General features: G+C 38.4%; 1 protein-coding gene across 15 annotated transcripts in view; it reads right to left on the reverse strand.

Moving 5' to 3' along the window:
• Window positions 1–15305, reverse strand: part of DNM3 (dynamin 3) — a 577169-nt gene that overhangs the window by 331343 nt on the left and 230521 nt on the right. For all 15 annotated transcript variants that reach the window (XM_024249216.3, XM_024249215.3, XM_054525302.2 and 12 more), the window contains exon 12: window positions 5829–5899. In XM_024249216.3, coding sequence (XP_024104984.2) covers window positions 5829–5899 — 71 coding nt within the window. The remainder of the gene's footprint in view (window positions 1–5828; window positions 5900–15305) is intronic.

The following is a 15305-nucleotide window of genomic DNA, read 5'->3' on the forward strand; positions in this document are numbered from 1 at the left end:
GTTGTAGCAACCCAAGTATGAGAAGACTAACTTTAGTAGTGGCAATGATGATAGAAAGAAATAGATGAATTCAAAAAATATTATGGAGATAGAATCACATGAACTTGGTAAAGATGGATGGAGACAAAGATATGAGGGGAACAAGGAGCAAAGAATAGGACTGGGAGGTGCCATCCACAGAAAGTGGGAACAATATGGAAGTTAAAAATTATAAGAGCAGATGAGGAGTTCAGTTTGGGACTAGAAGGTTGAGGCTTCTCTAGGATATATAAGTAGAGATGTCCAGTAGACATCTGAATATGGTACATAGTCCAGTGAAAAGTCTTGAAATGAAGATCTAGATTTGGAGTCATCAGATAAAGCTGGCAACTAAAACCATTGGAGTGGGTAAGATCCATTAGGAATAATGCAGTGAGTGAGAAAAGAAGGGGGTCTAGGGTGGAAAATTGATTAAAGAATAGTTCTTAAGCCATGATCAGAAGATGAAGAGCTCCTAAAGACTGAGAAGTGGCTAGAGTGAAAAGAGGAAAACCAGGAGAGAGTGGAAGGTTATTGAAGCAAAGGAACAGATCTCTTCAACAAGGAGTGATTAACGGTGGTGTCAAATGAAAGGTTCAGAATTGTCCGTTGGATTAACTGGACAAAAGCAGTCTCAGTGGAGTGGAGGGGTAGAAACTAAATTGCAGTGGACCGAAAAGTGAAAGGAAGATGAAAAAGAAGAATGGAACACAGACTAAGGCCACTCAAAGAGGGCTCAGATGCATTAAGGAAATGGAGAGTCCCTTTGAGATGTAGATTCCATAGCAAATGTCAGAGTGTACCTCTACCTCTACCCACATTTCAACTGCTCAACAGCCACATACAGGTAGTAGCTTCTGTATTGAACAGCACAGATTATACAATAGTTCCATCATCTCAGAAACTTCTATTGTGCAACAGTGCTATAGAGTAAAGAAGCTCTTTTAGACTTGTTTAGTAGCAATTAAGAGGCTTCCTTGCTCTTTCTCTTAGTAGCTACCACCGTAGGTCACCAATAAGCTGTCAATGATGTAGGACCCACAGTGAAGGTCCCAGAGCTATCGGCTGGAGTCACTATACTGTAGGGCTCTGCCGTCCAATGCAGTAGCTGGTAGCCAGATCAAAACTTTAATTAGATTGAATTAAATTAAAAATTTATTGCCTTCATTGCACTACCCACGTTTCAACTGCTCAACAGCCACATACAGCTAGTGGCTTCTGTATTGAACAGCATAGATTATACAATAGTTCCATCATCTCATAAAGTTCTATTGTGCAATGGTGCTATTGAGCAAAGCTCTTTTAGACTGTTCTTTTATATTATCCAAGAAAGATTATGAACACTTCACAAGAGTCCCAAGAGTGTAACTTATCAAAGGTTACACTGTGATAGTCCAGGCTCCGTCCAATCAGACTGAAGCCAAAGGGAGAAGAAACAATGTCCGTTTCTCCTCCAGGATCTTCAGTGAAGGCTCAGGCTATTATGCAAGAAAATCTTACAGAACTTGGGAGTCTGCAAAAGAAGAATCACTTACCTCCTAAGATTCATGTTAAGGATGAAGATTAAGTTTAAAATAACATATTTGAGGATGAAAGAGAAAATTGGAAGTCCACTTATTTTTAAAATGGTGCTTGGAACATTGGAATTTATAACTTATTTGAACAGGAGATGTGAATGATATCCTTTCAAGTTGCTCAATCCTGTATTTCTACTTGACAATAATCTCAGTAAGCAACCAAGCATTTAATTCCTAAATTTGCATATAAGTCAAAAAAAGGATCTTTTTATACTCCAATACCTAAATTTTGATTCCACAAGAGAGAGAACATTCTCATGTAAGATTAGGAACTAGAAATATTATTACAATAGAATATAATTATGCATTAGGGAAAAATAAACTAAGAATGTAAAGGGAAAGACTAAGATTGCTCTGGAATTTAATGGCAAGGTTGAAATGCACCGCCTTTAGTAAAACGGCAATAGAGGCATTCAAGAGGATCAGGAAAAAGATATAATGAATCTTACGACCCATAGAATTTTCATGGTGCTCAAATAACAAGAACTGAAATCTGCACACTGTATCATTTCAACTGTGAGAAAACAGGTGTTGAGACCTACTGAGCAGATTGAAAAACAAACAGACCTTGGTCTGCTGCTTGCAGTGTATAGAGATATCACTCTAATGGCACATATCTATAGTCCCTCTTTCTCTTTAACCACTGGACTGCATAAATCCTAGTAACTCAGAAAGCAAATTGTGTCATGGAACAAATGAAGAAGAGCAGAGGAGTTTGAAATTTCACTTCCCAAGGCATTCCGCTAACAAGATTGCCTTTTTGCTCAAAAGAGGATTACTGAGGATGAGGGGAAGTGAATGAAGGAACAATTGGGCCAGTTCTTATTTTCTTAAATAGCAAAAACTAGCTATATTATGTAAAAATATATGTAATTTAGGGTTTTTTTTCTAAAGAAGAGAATGACAAATTAAAACCCTTAAGTCACAAGGAAATTTGTCGTTTTCTTCTGAAATGCTGAACTTTCAGGCTCAGAAACTATATTACAGTTGAAAGAACATTTAGAAGCCAGGAAATTCCAAAGCAAGCCTAGAGCAGCGCTTATTTGGACACATTACACACGGTACATATTTTACAGGCCATGTCTAACAAATAACTAGAAGATGGAAAAAAAGTGTCACATATTAAACATGGCAGTATAAATTCTATAACAGAAAGAAGAATTTTGAGATGTCCTGAATGCTACTCTGAAACTAAATATTTTATTAATCCAATTTTAGCAATTCATTTTCATTTTTTTAAAAATTAGGACAAAAGTCATTCCAGTTGAAAAAAATTACATGTGTAAAGTACTATGTACATCACCATTCTATAAATCTGGGAGGCAGTTCCTTCTTTTTTGGAAACTCTCTAAAAATTTCATGAAACAAATGCTTGTTTTCTTCAACCCCAGACCTTAATTTTCTGTCTTTGGAACTTAAAAATACTTACATAATTGTCTTCAAATATGGCTTGACTTTTCTTCCTTGATGGAAACAGCATTCTTGCCAACTTTAAAATTTGTAGCTACAACCATATTTTTTTAATTTTTAAAAGCACAAAAAATACCACAACCCCTCAAAGTGATTTTGAAATGAACATTTCTTCATCTTCATAATCACCCCACGTCACCCCATGTCAATTCCAAGTCGACATACAAATGGAAAGGACATTTATCTCTGAGTCTTGGGGCAAAATATCACATTTAGAGATAATGATATTAGCAGCTAAAAAATATTCCAGTGACAATCATACTTAAGTCATTATAACTACATCACAAAGTAAAATGGTACATCTAGTAATCAAATGTGAGTGTATGTGTGTGTACGTGTGCAGGCGTGCATGTGTGTGGAGAGAGTGAGAGACAGGGAGGATCTCTCACATTTATAGACTACACCATAGTTTTTTTAAAAGGATTTCCACACAACTTCATTAATTTGATCTTCTGACAATCCTGAAAGGTATACAAGACAAGGATTATTATTCCATTTGATAATCAGTAAACAGATAGAGAAAGGCTGAGCGCCTTGCCAAAACCCAAAGCTCATCAGTGGCATATCCTGGAAAAATAACCTGAATTGTTGACTCCCAGATCAGTCCTTTAAAGAAGGTTGAAGTGTGCAATTTAAATTAGATGAGAAATGTGTAGAGTTGCTGGATTTCTAAAGCAGTTTTACCCATGCTTCTTTTTTTCTCCCCAGTATCATAAAGATTCATAGTCTATCTCACTGCTGGAAAAATAGGACCAGACACCTGGATTACAGAGAGACTACGTCAAAAGATTGTGTTTGAAAGTCTTACATTTGAAAAATCACCTGCCCTTGAAAACCTATAAATCAATATAATCAATATAAAACCGTAGTCCAACAGCTTCTAAGGCAGCAAATATGGAAATTTATTGGAAAAGAAACTCTAGCTCATTTATCATAGAAAAAAAAAGTTTCAAGAAGATTATAAAGGTGAAATTTAAATTGAAGCACGGGTTGTATAATATGTTTAAATTTGAACCTTTCTAAATAGATTATGATTTTTTCTACATTTTCCCCCTCTAATTGTGGTACCACAACAAGGCAGCATCCTTTTCACTTTTAAGTTATTGTGTCAAGTTTACATCGACATCTGCTACATTTTTGTAAGAACCTAACTAGCATTTGTAATCCATGAAAATCAACATTACAGGCAGCATTCCTGTTATTTTAAATGTCTCAAGGATTTGTTTGTCTTTTAAATTCCTCAGAGAAGCAGTGAGGAAAATGAAGAATGTGTCAGTTTAAATTTTTACTTGTGTGTCTCTATACTTTTCAATTATTAGGCAAGCTCCTAAAAGGCAAAAATTTTTTACTTTTTCTACATTGCCCCCCACCCACTATAGAACCTAGAGTAGAGCTTGGCACAGGCTCCCTCGAGTTCACTGACTGTGGAGCAAACCTGGAAAAAATTCTCAGATCCCCTTTCCAGACCTAGGGATAAGGATGTATGTTACATTTTAGGTGAGTCTGCAGAAGGATATGAACAGAACACATGGTGAGAGTCTTGGGGCTAAAAGAGAGGAGGGCAAGTCTGTGCGAAATGCCTGTGCAGCAAATACCTATCAAGAAGTGGGTGTGGGCAGGGTGGCTGCAAAGACAACTAGACTAGGGCACATATTTATCGTTGGGTTCTAACAAGATTACACGTATGCCACAGACAGAAAACGGTGGAAGAAATCTTATCTACCCTTCACTAGTAATAGTCATTGGATGCAAAATATATTTACACAATTGGCTAGGACATCACAACCACAGCCAAGTTTAGGATGAGATAATTTTCTGTTGGATAATTGGGACTGTTCTCCCTAAAACATGCCTGTAAATTCCTCAGGCCACTGTTTAGTTTAGGTCACAGGGTCTGCATATCCATTTCTTCTAAGTCAGAATGTAATAAAATAAATTAATTTGACATTCTGTCATTTTCTCATTTGTCTCTATTCTTGAATACTCAGTTTAAGTACATAGGCTCTTTTGTTTTACATTTTACATAAAATAGGCTATATTTTATATACTTGAAGTTGGAACCACTTAAATGCAAAAATATATTTTAAAGGTAGTATCAAGATTATTTAAATCAAACAAAAACTGGTTTCACTAATGGGCAGAAAAAGATAGTACATTCAAGGTCTTCAAAATGTCATACAGTGAATAGCCAATCCTGAGTAACTAACCATAACGTTTGCATGATAATGCAGATGAAAAATGGCAATATTTGTATACACACTTTACAGAAAATAAAATGTTCATCCTGACAGATTACATCTAATTTCTCAAAGGAAAGTTTAAAAAAAAAAAAAAAAAAAACAGGCCTCTAGATTCTGACTTAGAAAAGTTGAAATAGCTTTCATCCTATAAATTACACGTGGTATTTCAAATTGATGTGAAAAACTGTTCCCCTCAAAATTTTAAACATGCATTAATTACTGTTTTTCTATAGGAGTTCAAGTACAAACTGCAGAACATCATCCAAAAATAATGAGATGATAAGTATGTAAGACATACATGACTTCATATGCTGCATAATAGAGCCAACTACTTTACTGAGAGAATAGTAAATATCCCTGCCCTACGACCATGGAGCTCAGACTTCCTAAGTAGGTACACTGAGAGTTAATCTTGGCACAGACTGTATTCTCAAAGGTGGTGAAACTGTAGTAAAAATTCACAACGTGTGTTTGAGACAAATCAACAGGAGGAATGCATGTGGCAATCAAGTGTTTCACGTACTTTGCGAAGCCAATGAAGTCTTCATGGTTGGTGTTGATGTAAGAGACTTGAATGTCAATCAATAGCAATACCTATAAGTCAAAGAGAAACACTTCAGTGAAAACCCATCTAAAAGTTCTCAAACATTAAATTCAGTAATTGCCCACAAATTAATTACCTTCATATAATTTTTAAAGGATACTTCAATTAGCATGAAAAGTAACCTTAACTTTTCTTTATTAGACTCATAATTTTGCACTCTAAATTCATAAGTTAAAAATCTACTAGAAAAGTAAATCTGAGCAGCACATGAAGAGAATAGCATTATAACTTATAGGCATACACTATTTGCTACCTTAATACAGAATCTAGAATTATTTGATTTCTCTAAAATGTAGGCATAGTGTTCAAAAGAAGGGCAAGCACAAATAAGAAGATATGTGGCAGGAGGGCCCATGAGGGGTTGCTCTGAGCTTACTGTTCCTGTAGACATCATATATTAGCCACAAATTAGTAATTCACCTCTTTTTTTCTCTCTCCTTTCTATCTTTAGCAGCTTAAAGAACCATCTCAAGACACTTTACACATTTCAGGAGAAGCATTTGATCAGCCAACTCAAAAAGTCAATATACAAATAAATCATTGAATCCAAACATCAGTCAGAAGCTGGGCATGGTGGTGTGTGCCTATAGTCCCAGCTACTCTGGAGGCTGAGGTGAGAGAATCTCTTGAGCCCAGGAGTTCAAAGGTGCAGTGAGTCATCATCAGGCCTGTAAATAGCCACTGCATTTCAGTCTGGGCAACATAGCAAGACTCCATCTCTTAATAATAATAATAATAACAATAATAGGTGGTGGCTGGTAAGATGACTGAATAGGAACAGCTCCAGTATGCAGCTCCCAGTGAGATCAACACAGAAGCAGGTGATTTCTGCATTTCCAACTGTGGTACCTGGCTTATCTCACTGGGACTGGTTAGACAGTGGGTGCAGCCCATGGAAGGTGAGCTGAAGGGTGGGGCATTGCCTCACCCAGGAAGCCTATGCGGTCGGGGAACTCCCTCCCCTAGCCAAGGGAAGCCATGACTGACTGTGCCGTGAGGAATGGTGCATTCTGGCCCAGATACTACACTTTTCCCATGGTCTTCGCAACCTGCAGACCAGGAGATTCCCTTGGGTGCCTACACCACCAGGGCCCAGGGTTTCAAGCACAAAACTGGGGGCCTGTTTGGGCAGACACTGAGCTAGATGCAGAAGTTCTTTTTCCATACCCCAGTGGCACCTGGAATGCCAGCAAGACAAAACCATTCACTCCCCTGGAAAGGGGGTTGAAGCCAGAGAGCCAAGTGGTCTAGGTCAGCAGATCCCACTCCCATGAAACCCAGCAAGCTAAGATCTGCTGTCTTGAAATTCTCACTGCCAGCACAGCAGTCTGAAGTTGGCCTGGGATGCTCTAGCTTGGTTGGGGGAGGGGCGTCCGCCATTACTGAGGCTTTAGTAGGCGGTTTTCCCCTCACAGTGTAAGCAAAGCTGCCAAGGAAGTTTGACCTGGGAGGACCCCACCACAGCTCAACAAAGCTGCTGCAGTCAGACTGCCTCTCTAGATTCCTCCTCTCTGGGCAGGGCATCTCTGAAAGAAAGGTAGCCGCCCCAGTCAGGGGCTTATAGATAAAACTCCCATCTTCCTGGGACAGAGCACCTGGGGGAAGGGGCGGCTGTGGGTGCAACTTCAGCAGACTTAAATATTCCTGCCTGCCAGCTCTGAAGAGAATGACAGATCTCCCAGCACAGTGCTCGAGCTCTGCTAAAGGACAGACTGCCTCAAGTGGGTCCCTGACTTCCGTGCCTCCTGACTGGGAGACACCTTCCAGCAGGGATCAACAGACACCTCATACAGGAGACCTCCGGCTGGCATCTGGTGGGTGCCCCTCTGGGACAAAGCTTCCAGAGGAAGGACCAGGCAGCAATCTTTGCTGTTCTGCAGCCTCTGCTGGTGATACCCAGGCAAAGAGGGTCTGGAGTGGAACTCTAGCAAACTCCAGCAGACCTGCAGCAGAGGGGCCTGACTGTTAGAAGGAAAACTAACAAACAGAAAGGAACAGCATCAACATCAAAAAAAGGGTGTCCACACAGAAACCCCATCTGAAGCTTACCAACATCAAAGACCAAAAGTAGATAAATCCACAAAGATGAGGAAAAAACAGTGCAAAAAAGCTGAAAATTCCAAAACCAGAACACCTCTTCTCTTCCAAAGGATCGCAACTCCTTGCCAGCAAGGAAACAAAATTGGACAAAGAATGAGTATGATGAATTGACAGAAGTAGGCTTCACAAGTTGGGTAATAAACTCCTCCGACCTAAAGGAGCATGTTCTAACCCAATGCAAGGAAGCTAAGAACCTTGAGAAAATGTTAGAGAAATTGCTAACTAGAATAACCAGTTTAGAGAAGAATATAAATGACCTGATGGAGCTGAGAAACACAGCACAAGAACTTCATGAAGCATACACAGGTATCGATAGGCAAATCAATCAAGCAGAAGAAAGGATATCAGAGATTGAAGATCAACTTAATGTAATAAAGTGTAAAGACAAGATTACAGAAAAAAGAATGAAAAGGAAAGAACAAAGCCTCCAAGAAATATGGGACTATGTGAAAAGAACAAACGTATGTTTGATTGGTGTACCTGAAAGTGACAGGGAGAATGGAACCAAGTTGGAAAACACTCTACAGGATATTATCCAGGAGAACTACTCCAACCTAGCAAGACAGGCCAACATTCAAATTCTGGAAATACAGAAAACACCACAAAGACACTCCTCAAGAAGAGCAATCCCAAGACACATAATCGTCAGAATCACCAATGTTGAAATGAAGGAAAAAATGTTAAGGGCAGCAAGAGAGAAAGGCCAGGTTACCCACAAAGGGAAGCCTATCAGACTAACAGTGGATATATCTGCAGAAACTCTACAAGCCAGAAGAGAGTGAGAGCCAATATTCAACATTCTTAAAGAAATTTCAACCCAGAGTTTCATATCCAGCCAAACTAAGCTTCATAAGTGAAGGAGAAATAAACTCCTTTACAGACTAGCAAATGCTGAGTGATTTTGTCACCACCAGGTATGCCTTAGAAGAGCTCCTGAAGGAAGCACTAAATATGGAAAAGGAAAATCAGTACCAGCCACTGCAAAAACATACCAAACGGTAAAAAAGATCGACACTATGAAGAAACTGCATCAACTAATGGGCAAAATAACCAGCTAGCATCATAATGACAGGATCAAATTCACACATAACAATATTAACCTGAATTGTAAATGGGCTAAATGCCCCAATTAAAAGATACAAACTGGCAAATTGAATAAAGAGTCAAGACCCATCAGCGTGCTGTATTTGGGAGACCCATCTCATGTGCAAAGACACACATAGGCTCAAAATAAAGGGATGCAGGAAGATTTACCAAGCAAATGGAAAGAAAAGAAAAAAAGCAGGGTTGCAATCCTAGTCGCTGATAAAACCTACTTTAAACCAACAAAGACCCAGCCAGGTGCAGTGGCTCACGCCTGTAATCCCAGCACTTTGGGAGGACAAGACGGGCAGATCACAAGGTGAGGAGATAGAGAACATCCTGGCTAATATGATGAAACCCTATCTCTACTAAAAATACAAAAAATTAGCTGGGTGTGGTGGCAGGTGCCTGTAGTCCCAGCTACCCAGGAGGCTGAGGCAGGAGAATGGTGTGAACCCAGGAGGCAGAGCTTATAGTGAGCTGAGATCACGCCACTGCACTGCAGCCTGGGTGACAGAGCGAAACTCCATCTAAAAAAACAATAACAACAACAAAAACCAACAAAGACCCAAAAAGACAAAGAAGGTAATTACATAATGGTAAAGGGATCAATGCAACAAGAAGAGCTAACTATCCTAAATATATATGCACCCAATACAGGAGCACCCAGTTTCATAAAGCAAGTTCTTAGAGACCTACAAAGAGATTTAGACTTTCACACAATAATACTGGGAGATTTTAACACCACACTGTCAATATTAGACAGATCAACAAGACAGAAGGTTAACAAGGATATCCAGGACTTGAACTCAGCTCTGCACCAAGCAGCCTAATAGACATCTACAGAACTCTCCACCCCAAATCAACAGAATACACATTCTTCTCAGCACCACATCACACTTATTCCAAAATTGACCACATAAATACACTCCTCAGCAAATGCAGAAGAACGGAAATCATAACAAACAGTCTCTCAGACCACAGTGCAATCAAATTAGAACTCAGGATTAAGAAACTCAAAACCGCACAACTACATGGAAACTGAACAACCTGCTCCTGAATGACTGCTGAGTAAATAATGAAATTAAGGCAGAAATAAGTAAGTTCTTTGAAACCAATGAGAGCAAAGACACAATGTACCAGAATCTCTGGGACACAGTTAAAGCAGTGTTTACAGGGAAATTTATAGCACTAAATGCCCACAGGAGAAAGCAGGAAAGATCTAAAATTGACACCGTAACATCACAATTAAAACAACAAGAGAAGCAAGAGCAAACAAACGCAAAAGGTAACAGAAGACAAGAAATAACTAAGATCAGATCAGAACTGAAGGAGATAGAGACACGAAAACCCCTTCAAAAAATCAATGAATCCAGGAGCTGTTTTTTTTTAAAGATTAACAAAATAGATAGACTGCTAGCCAGATTAATAAAGAAGAAAAGAGAGAAGAATCAAATAGAAACAATAAAAAATGATAAAGAGGTATCACCTTTGACGGCAAAGAAATACAAACTACCATCAGAGAATACTATAAACACCTCTACGCAAATAAACTAGAAAATCTAGAAAAAATGGATAAATTCCTGGATACATACACCCTCCCAAAACTAAACCAGGAAGAAGTCAAATCCCTGAATAGACCAATAACAAGTTCTGAAATTGGGGCAGTCATTAATAGCCTACCAACCAAAAAAAGCCCAGGACGAGATGGATTCACAGCTGAATTCTATGATAGGTACAAAGAGGAGCTGGTACTATTCCTTCTGAAACTATTCCAAACAATAGAAAAAGAGGGACTCCTCCCTAACTCATTTTATGATGCCAACATCATCCTAATACAAAACGTGGCAGAGACACACACAAAAAAGAAAATTTCAGGCCAATATCCTGATGAATATCAATGTGAAAATCCTCAATAAAATACTGGCAAACCGAATCCAGCAGCACATCAAAAAGCTTATCCACCATGATCAAGTCGGCTTCATCCCTGAGACTCAAGTCTGGTTCAACATATGCAAATCAATAAATGTAATCCATCACATAAACAGAACCAATGATGTAAACCACATGATTATCTCAATAGATGGAGAAAAAGCCTTCAATAAAATTCAACATCCCTTCATGCTAAAAACTCTCAATAAACTAGGTATTGATGAAATGTATCTCAAAATAATAAGAGCTATTTATGACAAACTCATAGCCAATATCATACTGAATGGGCAAAAGCTGGAAGCATTCCCTTTGAAAACTGGCACAAGACAAGGATTCCCTCTCTCGCCATTCCTATTCAACATAATATTGGAAGTTTTGGCCAGGGCAATCAGGCAAGAGAAAGAAATAAAGGATATTCAAATAAAAAGAGAGGAAGTTAAATTGTCTCTTTTTGCAGATGACATGATTGTATATTTAGAAAACCCCATCGTCTCAGCCGGAAATCTCCTTAAGCTGATAAGCAACTTCAGCAAAGTCTCAGTATACAAAATCAATGTGCAAAAATCACAAGCATTCCTATACACCAATAATAGACAAACAGAAAGCCAAATCATGAGTGAACTCCCATTTGCAATTTCTACAAAGAGAATAAAATATCTGGGAATACAACTTATAAGGGATGTGAAGGACCTCTTCAAAGAGAACTACAAACCACTGCTCAAGGAAATAAAAGAGGACACAAACAACTGGAAAAAACATTCCTTGCTCATGGACAGGAAGAATCAATATTGAGAAAACGGCAATACTGCCCAAAGTAATAATGCCACACATCTACAACCATCTGATCTTTGACAAATCTGACCAAAAAAAAGCAATGGGGAAAGGATTCCCTATTTAATAAATGGTGTTGGGAAAACTGGCTAGCCATATGCAGAAGACTGAAACTGGACCCCTTCCTTACACCTTATACAAAAATTAACTCAAGATGGATTAAAGACTTAAACATAAGACCTAAAAGCATAAAAACCGTAGAAGGAAACCTAGGCAATACCATTCAGGACATAGGCATGGAGAAAGACTTCATGACTAAAACACCAAAAGCAATGGCAACAAAAGCCAAAATTGACAAATGGGATCTAATTAAACTAAAGAGCTTCTGCACAGCAAAAGAAACTATCATCAGAGTGAACAGGCAACCTATAGAATGGGAGAAAATTTTTGCAATCTACCCATCTGACAAAGGGCTAATATCCAGAATTTACAAAGAATGTATACAAATTTACAAGAAAAAAAAAACACATCAAAAAGTGGGCGAAGGATATGAACAGACATTTCTCAAAAGAAGACATTTATGCAGCCAACAAACATATGAAAAAAAGGTCATCATCACTGGTCATTAGAGAAACACAAATCAAAACCACAATGAGGAGACAGCATCTCATGCCAGTTAGAATAGAAGTCATTAAAAAGTCAGGAAACAACAGATGTTGGAGAGGATATGGAGAAATAGGAATGCTTTTACACTATTCATGGGAGTGTAAATTAGTTCAACCATTGTGGAAGACAGTGTGGCGATTCCTCAATGACCTAGAACCAGCAATACCATTTGACGCAGCAATACCATTTGACGCAGCAATCCCATTACTGGGTATATACCCAAAGGATTATAAATCATTCTACTACAAAGACACATGTACACACATGTTTATCGCACCACTGTTCACAATAGCAAAGACTTGGAACCAACCAAAATGCCATCAATGATACACTGGATAAAGAAAATGTGTACACCAAGGAATACTATGTAGCCATAAAAAAGGATGAGTTCATGTCCTTTGCAGGAACATGGATGAAGCTGGAAACCATCATTCTCAGCAAAATATCACAAGGACAGAAAACCAAATACTGCATGTTCTCACTCATAAGTGGGAGTTGAACAATGAGAACACATGGACGCAGGGAAGGGAGCATCACACACCAGGGCCTGTTGTAGGGGTGGGGGGCTAGGGAAGGGATAGCATTAGGAGAAATACCTAATATAGATAACAGGTTGAGAGGTGCAGCAAACCACCATGGCGCGTGTATACCTATGTAACAAACCTGCACGTTCTGCACATGTATCCCAGAACTTAAAGTATAATAAATTTAAATAATAATAATAATAATGTCACATCTCTGCTAGAATATCACTCATCAGAGGGATCTTCCTGCCCATTCTATTTAAACTAGCACTCTGGTTACTCTCTATTGTGTTACCCTGCCTTATTTTCTTTTGTAACACTAACACTAGCTAACATGGCAAGTTTTTACATACTTCTTATATAGACCTCATCTGTTGTATCCACTGCTACATCTCCAGTGCCTAGAACAGTGCCTGAAACATCATGAGAATTAAATGAAGATTTGTGATGGAGTAAACTGGATACATGTCCCAGGCAACATGAAAATATTCTAAATATAAGATACTTATAATCTCTAGGTCAGAGACTCGGGAGGTCCCTCTGTGAAAAATAGTATTCAATGGGGAGACAAGGAGGCTGAGAGAAAACAAGAGAGAAGTGGAGCAATCAGAACCTACAAAAAATAAGGTATTATACCAGAGATATTCAAAATTGACTTCCTCTTTCTACGTTTCCTTGTGTTCTCCCAACTGAATCCTGTCTCTTTTCAAGATGCTGAGATTTGCTAAAAGGGAGAAATACGGTGCTTACAGATCTCTGCCTGAATATCTCCAGAGCTCCGCTCTTCAACTTTGTTGGATAAATTTTGGTGACTATTGTGAATATTTGTTTGCTGCCTCCCTTCATTGAAGGTAGCATTTGAACACATCAGAGTCCTCATGGCAACAGTTCATAGACATATTCTACATAATGCTCCCCAGTGGGTACTTCCTTAAGAAAGCCATCCATGATCCTTATCCCCTACCCAACCAAGACCAGGTTGGATTGTACTATTACTCTCAAATAGTCTATGTGCCATAATTATATACATACATAAAATTATGTATACGTAAAATTATGTATTCTATAAAATATGGGGTGCTATATACACATATGTACATATATGCATATATATGTTCAAATATGTACATATATGCATATATATGTTCATATATGTACATGCATATACTTATATGTATGTATATACATATAAGCATATATACATATATGTATGTATGTATATGTGTACATGTATATATACACACATATATACATACATAGATATATGTACATGTATATATACACTATATATACATATATGTGTGTTTGTGTATGTGCGTGTATGTGCGTGTATATCTATATAGCACCCTATACTTATTTGTGGCATTTACTACAAATGTAATTAATTATTTTTTTTGTTTAATGTTTCTCTTCTCTGCAAGACTGTACACTCCATAGAAGCTGGGATTGTGTTTATCTTGTTCACCATTTTATCCTTAGAACTTAGAGCCTAGCATGAGACACATAATAGGTGCCCAATAAACATTTGCAGCCTTATTTATGTAACTATCTACCAGGCTTGAAGAACAGTTAACTCTCTTTTTTGTTGTTGTTGTTTTTTCAGACAAGTCTTACTCTATTGCCCAGGCTGGAGTGCAATGGTGCAATCTCAGCTCACTGCAACCTCCGCCTCCTGGGTTCAAACAATTCTTCTGCCTCAGCCTCCCAAGTAGCTGGGATTACAGGCACCTGCCATCATGCCCAGTTAATTTTTGTACTTTTGTAGAGATGGGATTTCACCGTGTTGGCCAGGCTGGTCTTGAACTCCTGACCTCAGGTGATCCACCCACCTTGGCCTCCCAAAGTGCTGGGATTACAGGCATGAGCCACTGTGCCTGGCCAAGAACAGTTAACTTTCCAGGGAGTGATTTATTCTCACATATTCATATACATAATTAGTATGTGGCCACTTGTTTTGTACTCAGTACCCAGTGCTATAGGCTTGGAGGCTTTGTTTTTGTGGCTAATCTCAACCAGTCATCTGACCAAATCTTGCTGAGAGTCACAATGGGACCTGTCAAAAAAAGATTTAAAAGATCACTCCAAATCTACTCCCATTACCAAAAATAAAGTCAAGGCATGGGGGCTATTGGGTCAATAACATCATACTTGTATGAAAAAATTCATACAGTCAGAGTTTTGTTTCATATCTTGAAGAAAACTGAAACATTAGGAAGCGTGATCATTATTGGATTAGTTGTAGTTTTGCCTCTCTTCTCCCAACAATAAAGCCAGATTCAGTTAAATTGTATACTCCAAATCCATTTGGCCAAAAGTTTGT

This window comes from Pongo abelii, chromosome 1 (assembly GCF_028885655.2).
Source record: "Pongo abelii isolate AG06213 chromosome 1, NHGRI_mPonAbe1-v2.0_pri, whole genome shotgun sequence".
NCBI classification, from domain to species: domain Eukaryota; kingdom Metazoa; phylum Chordata; class Mammalia; order Primates; family Hominidae; genus Pongo; species Pongo abelii.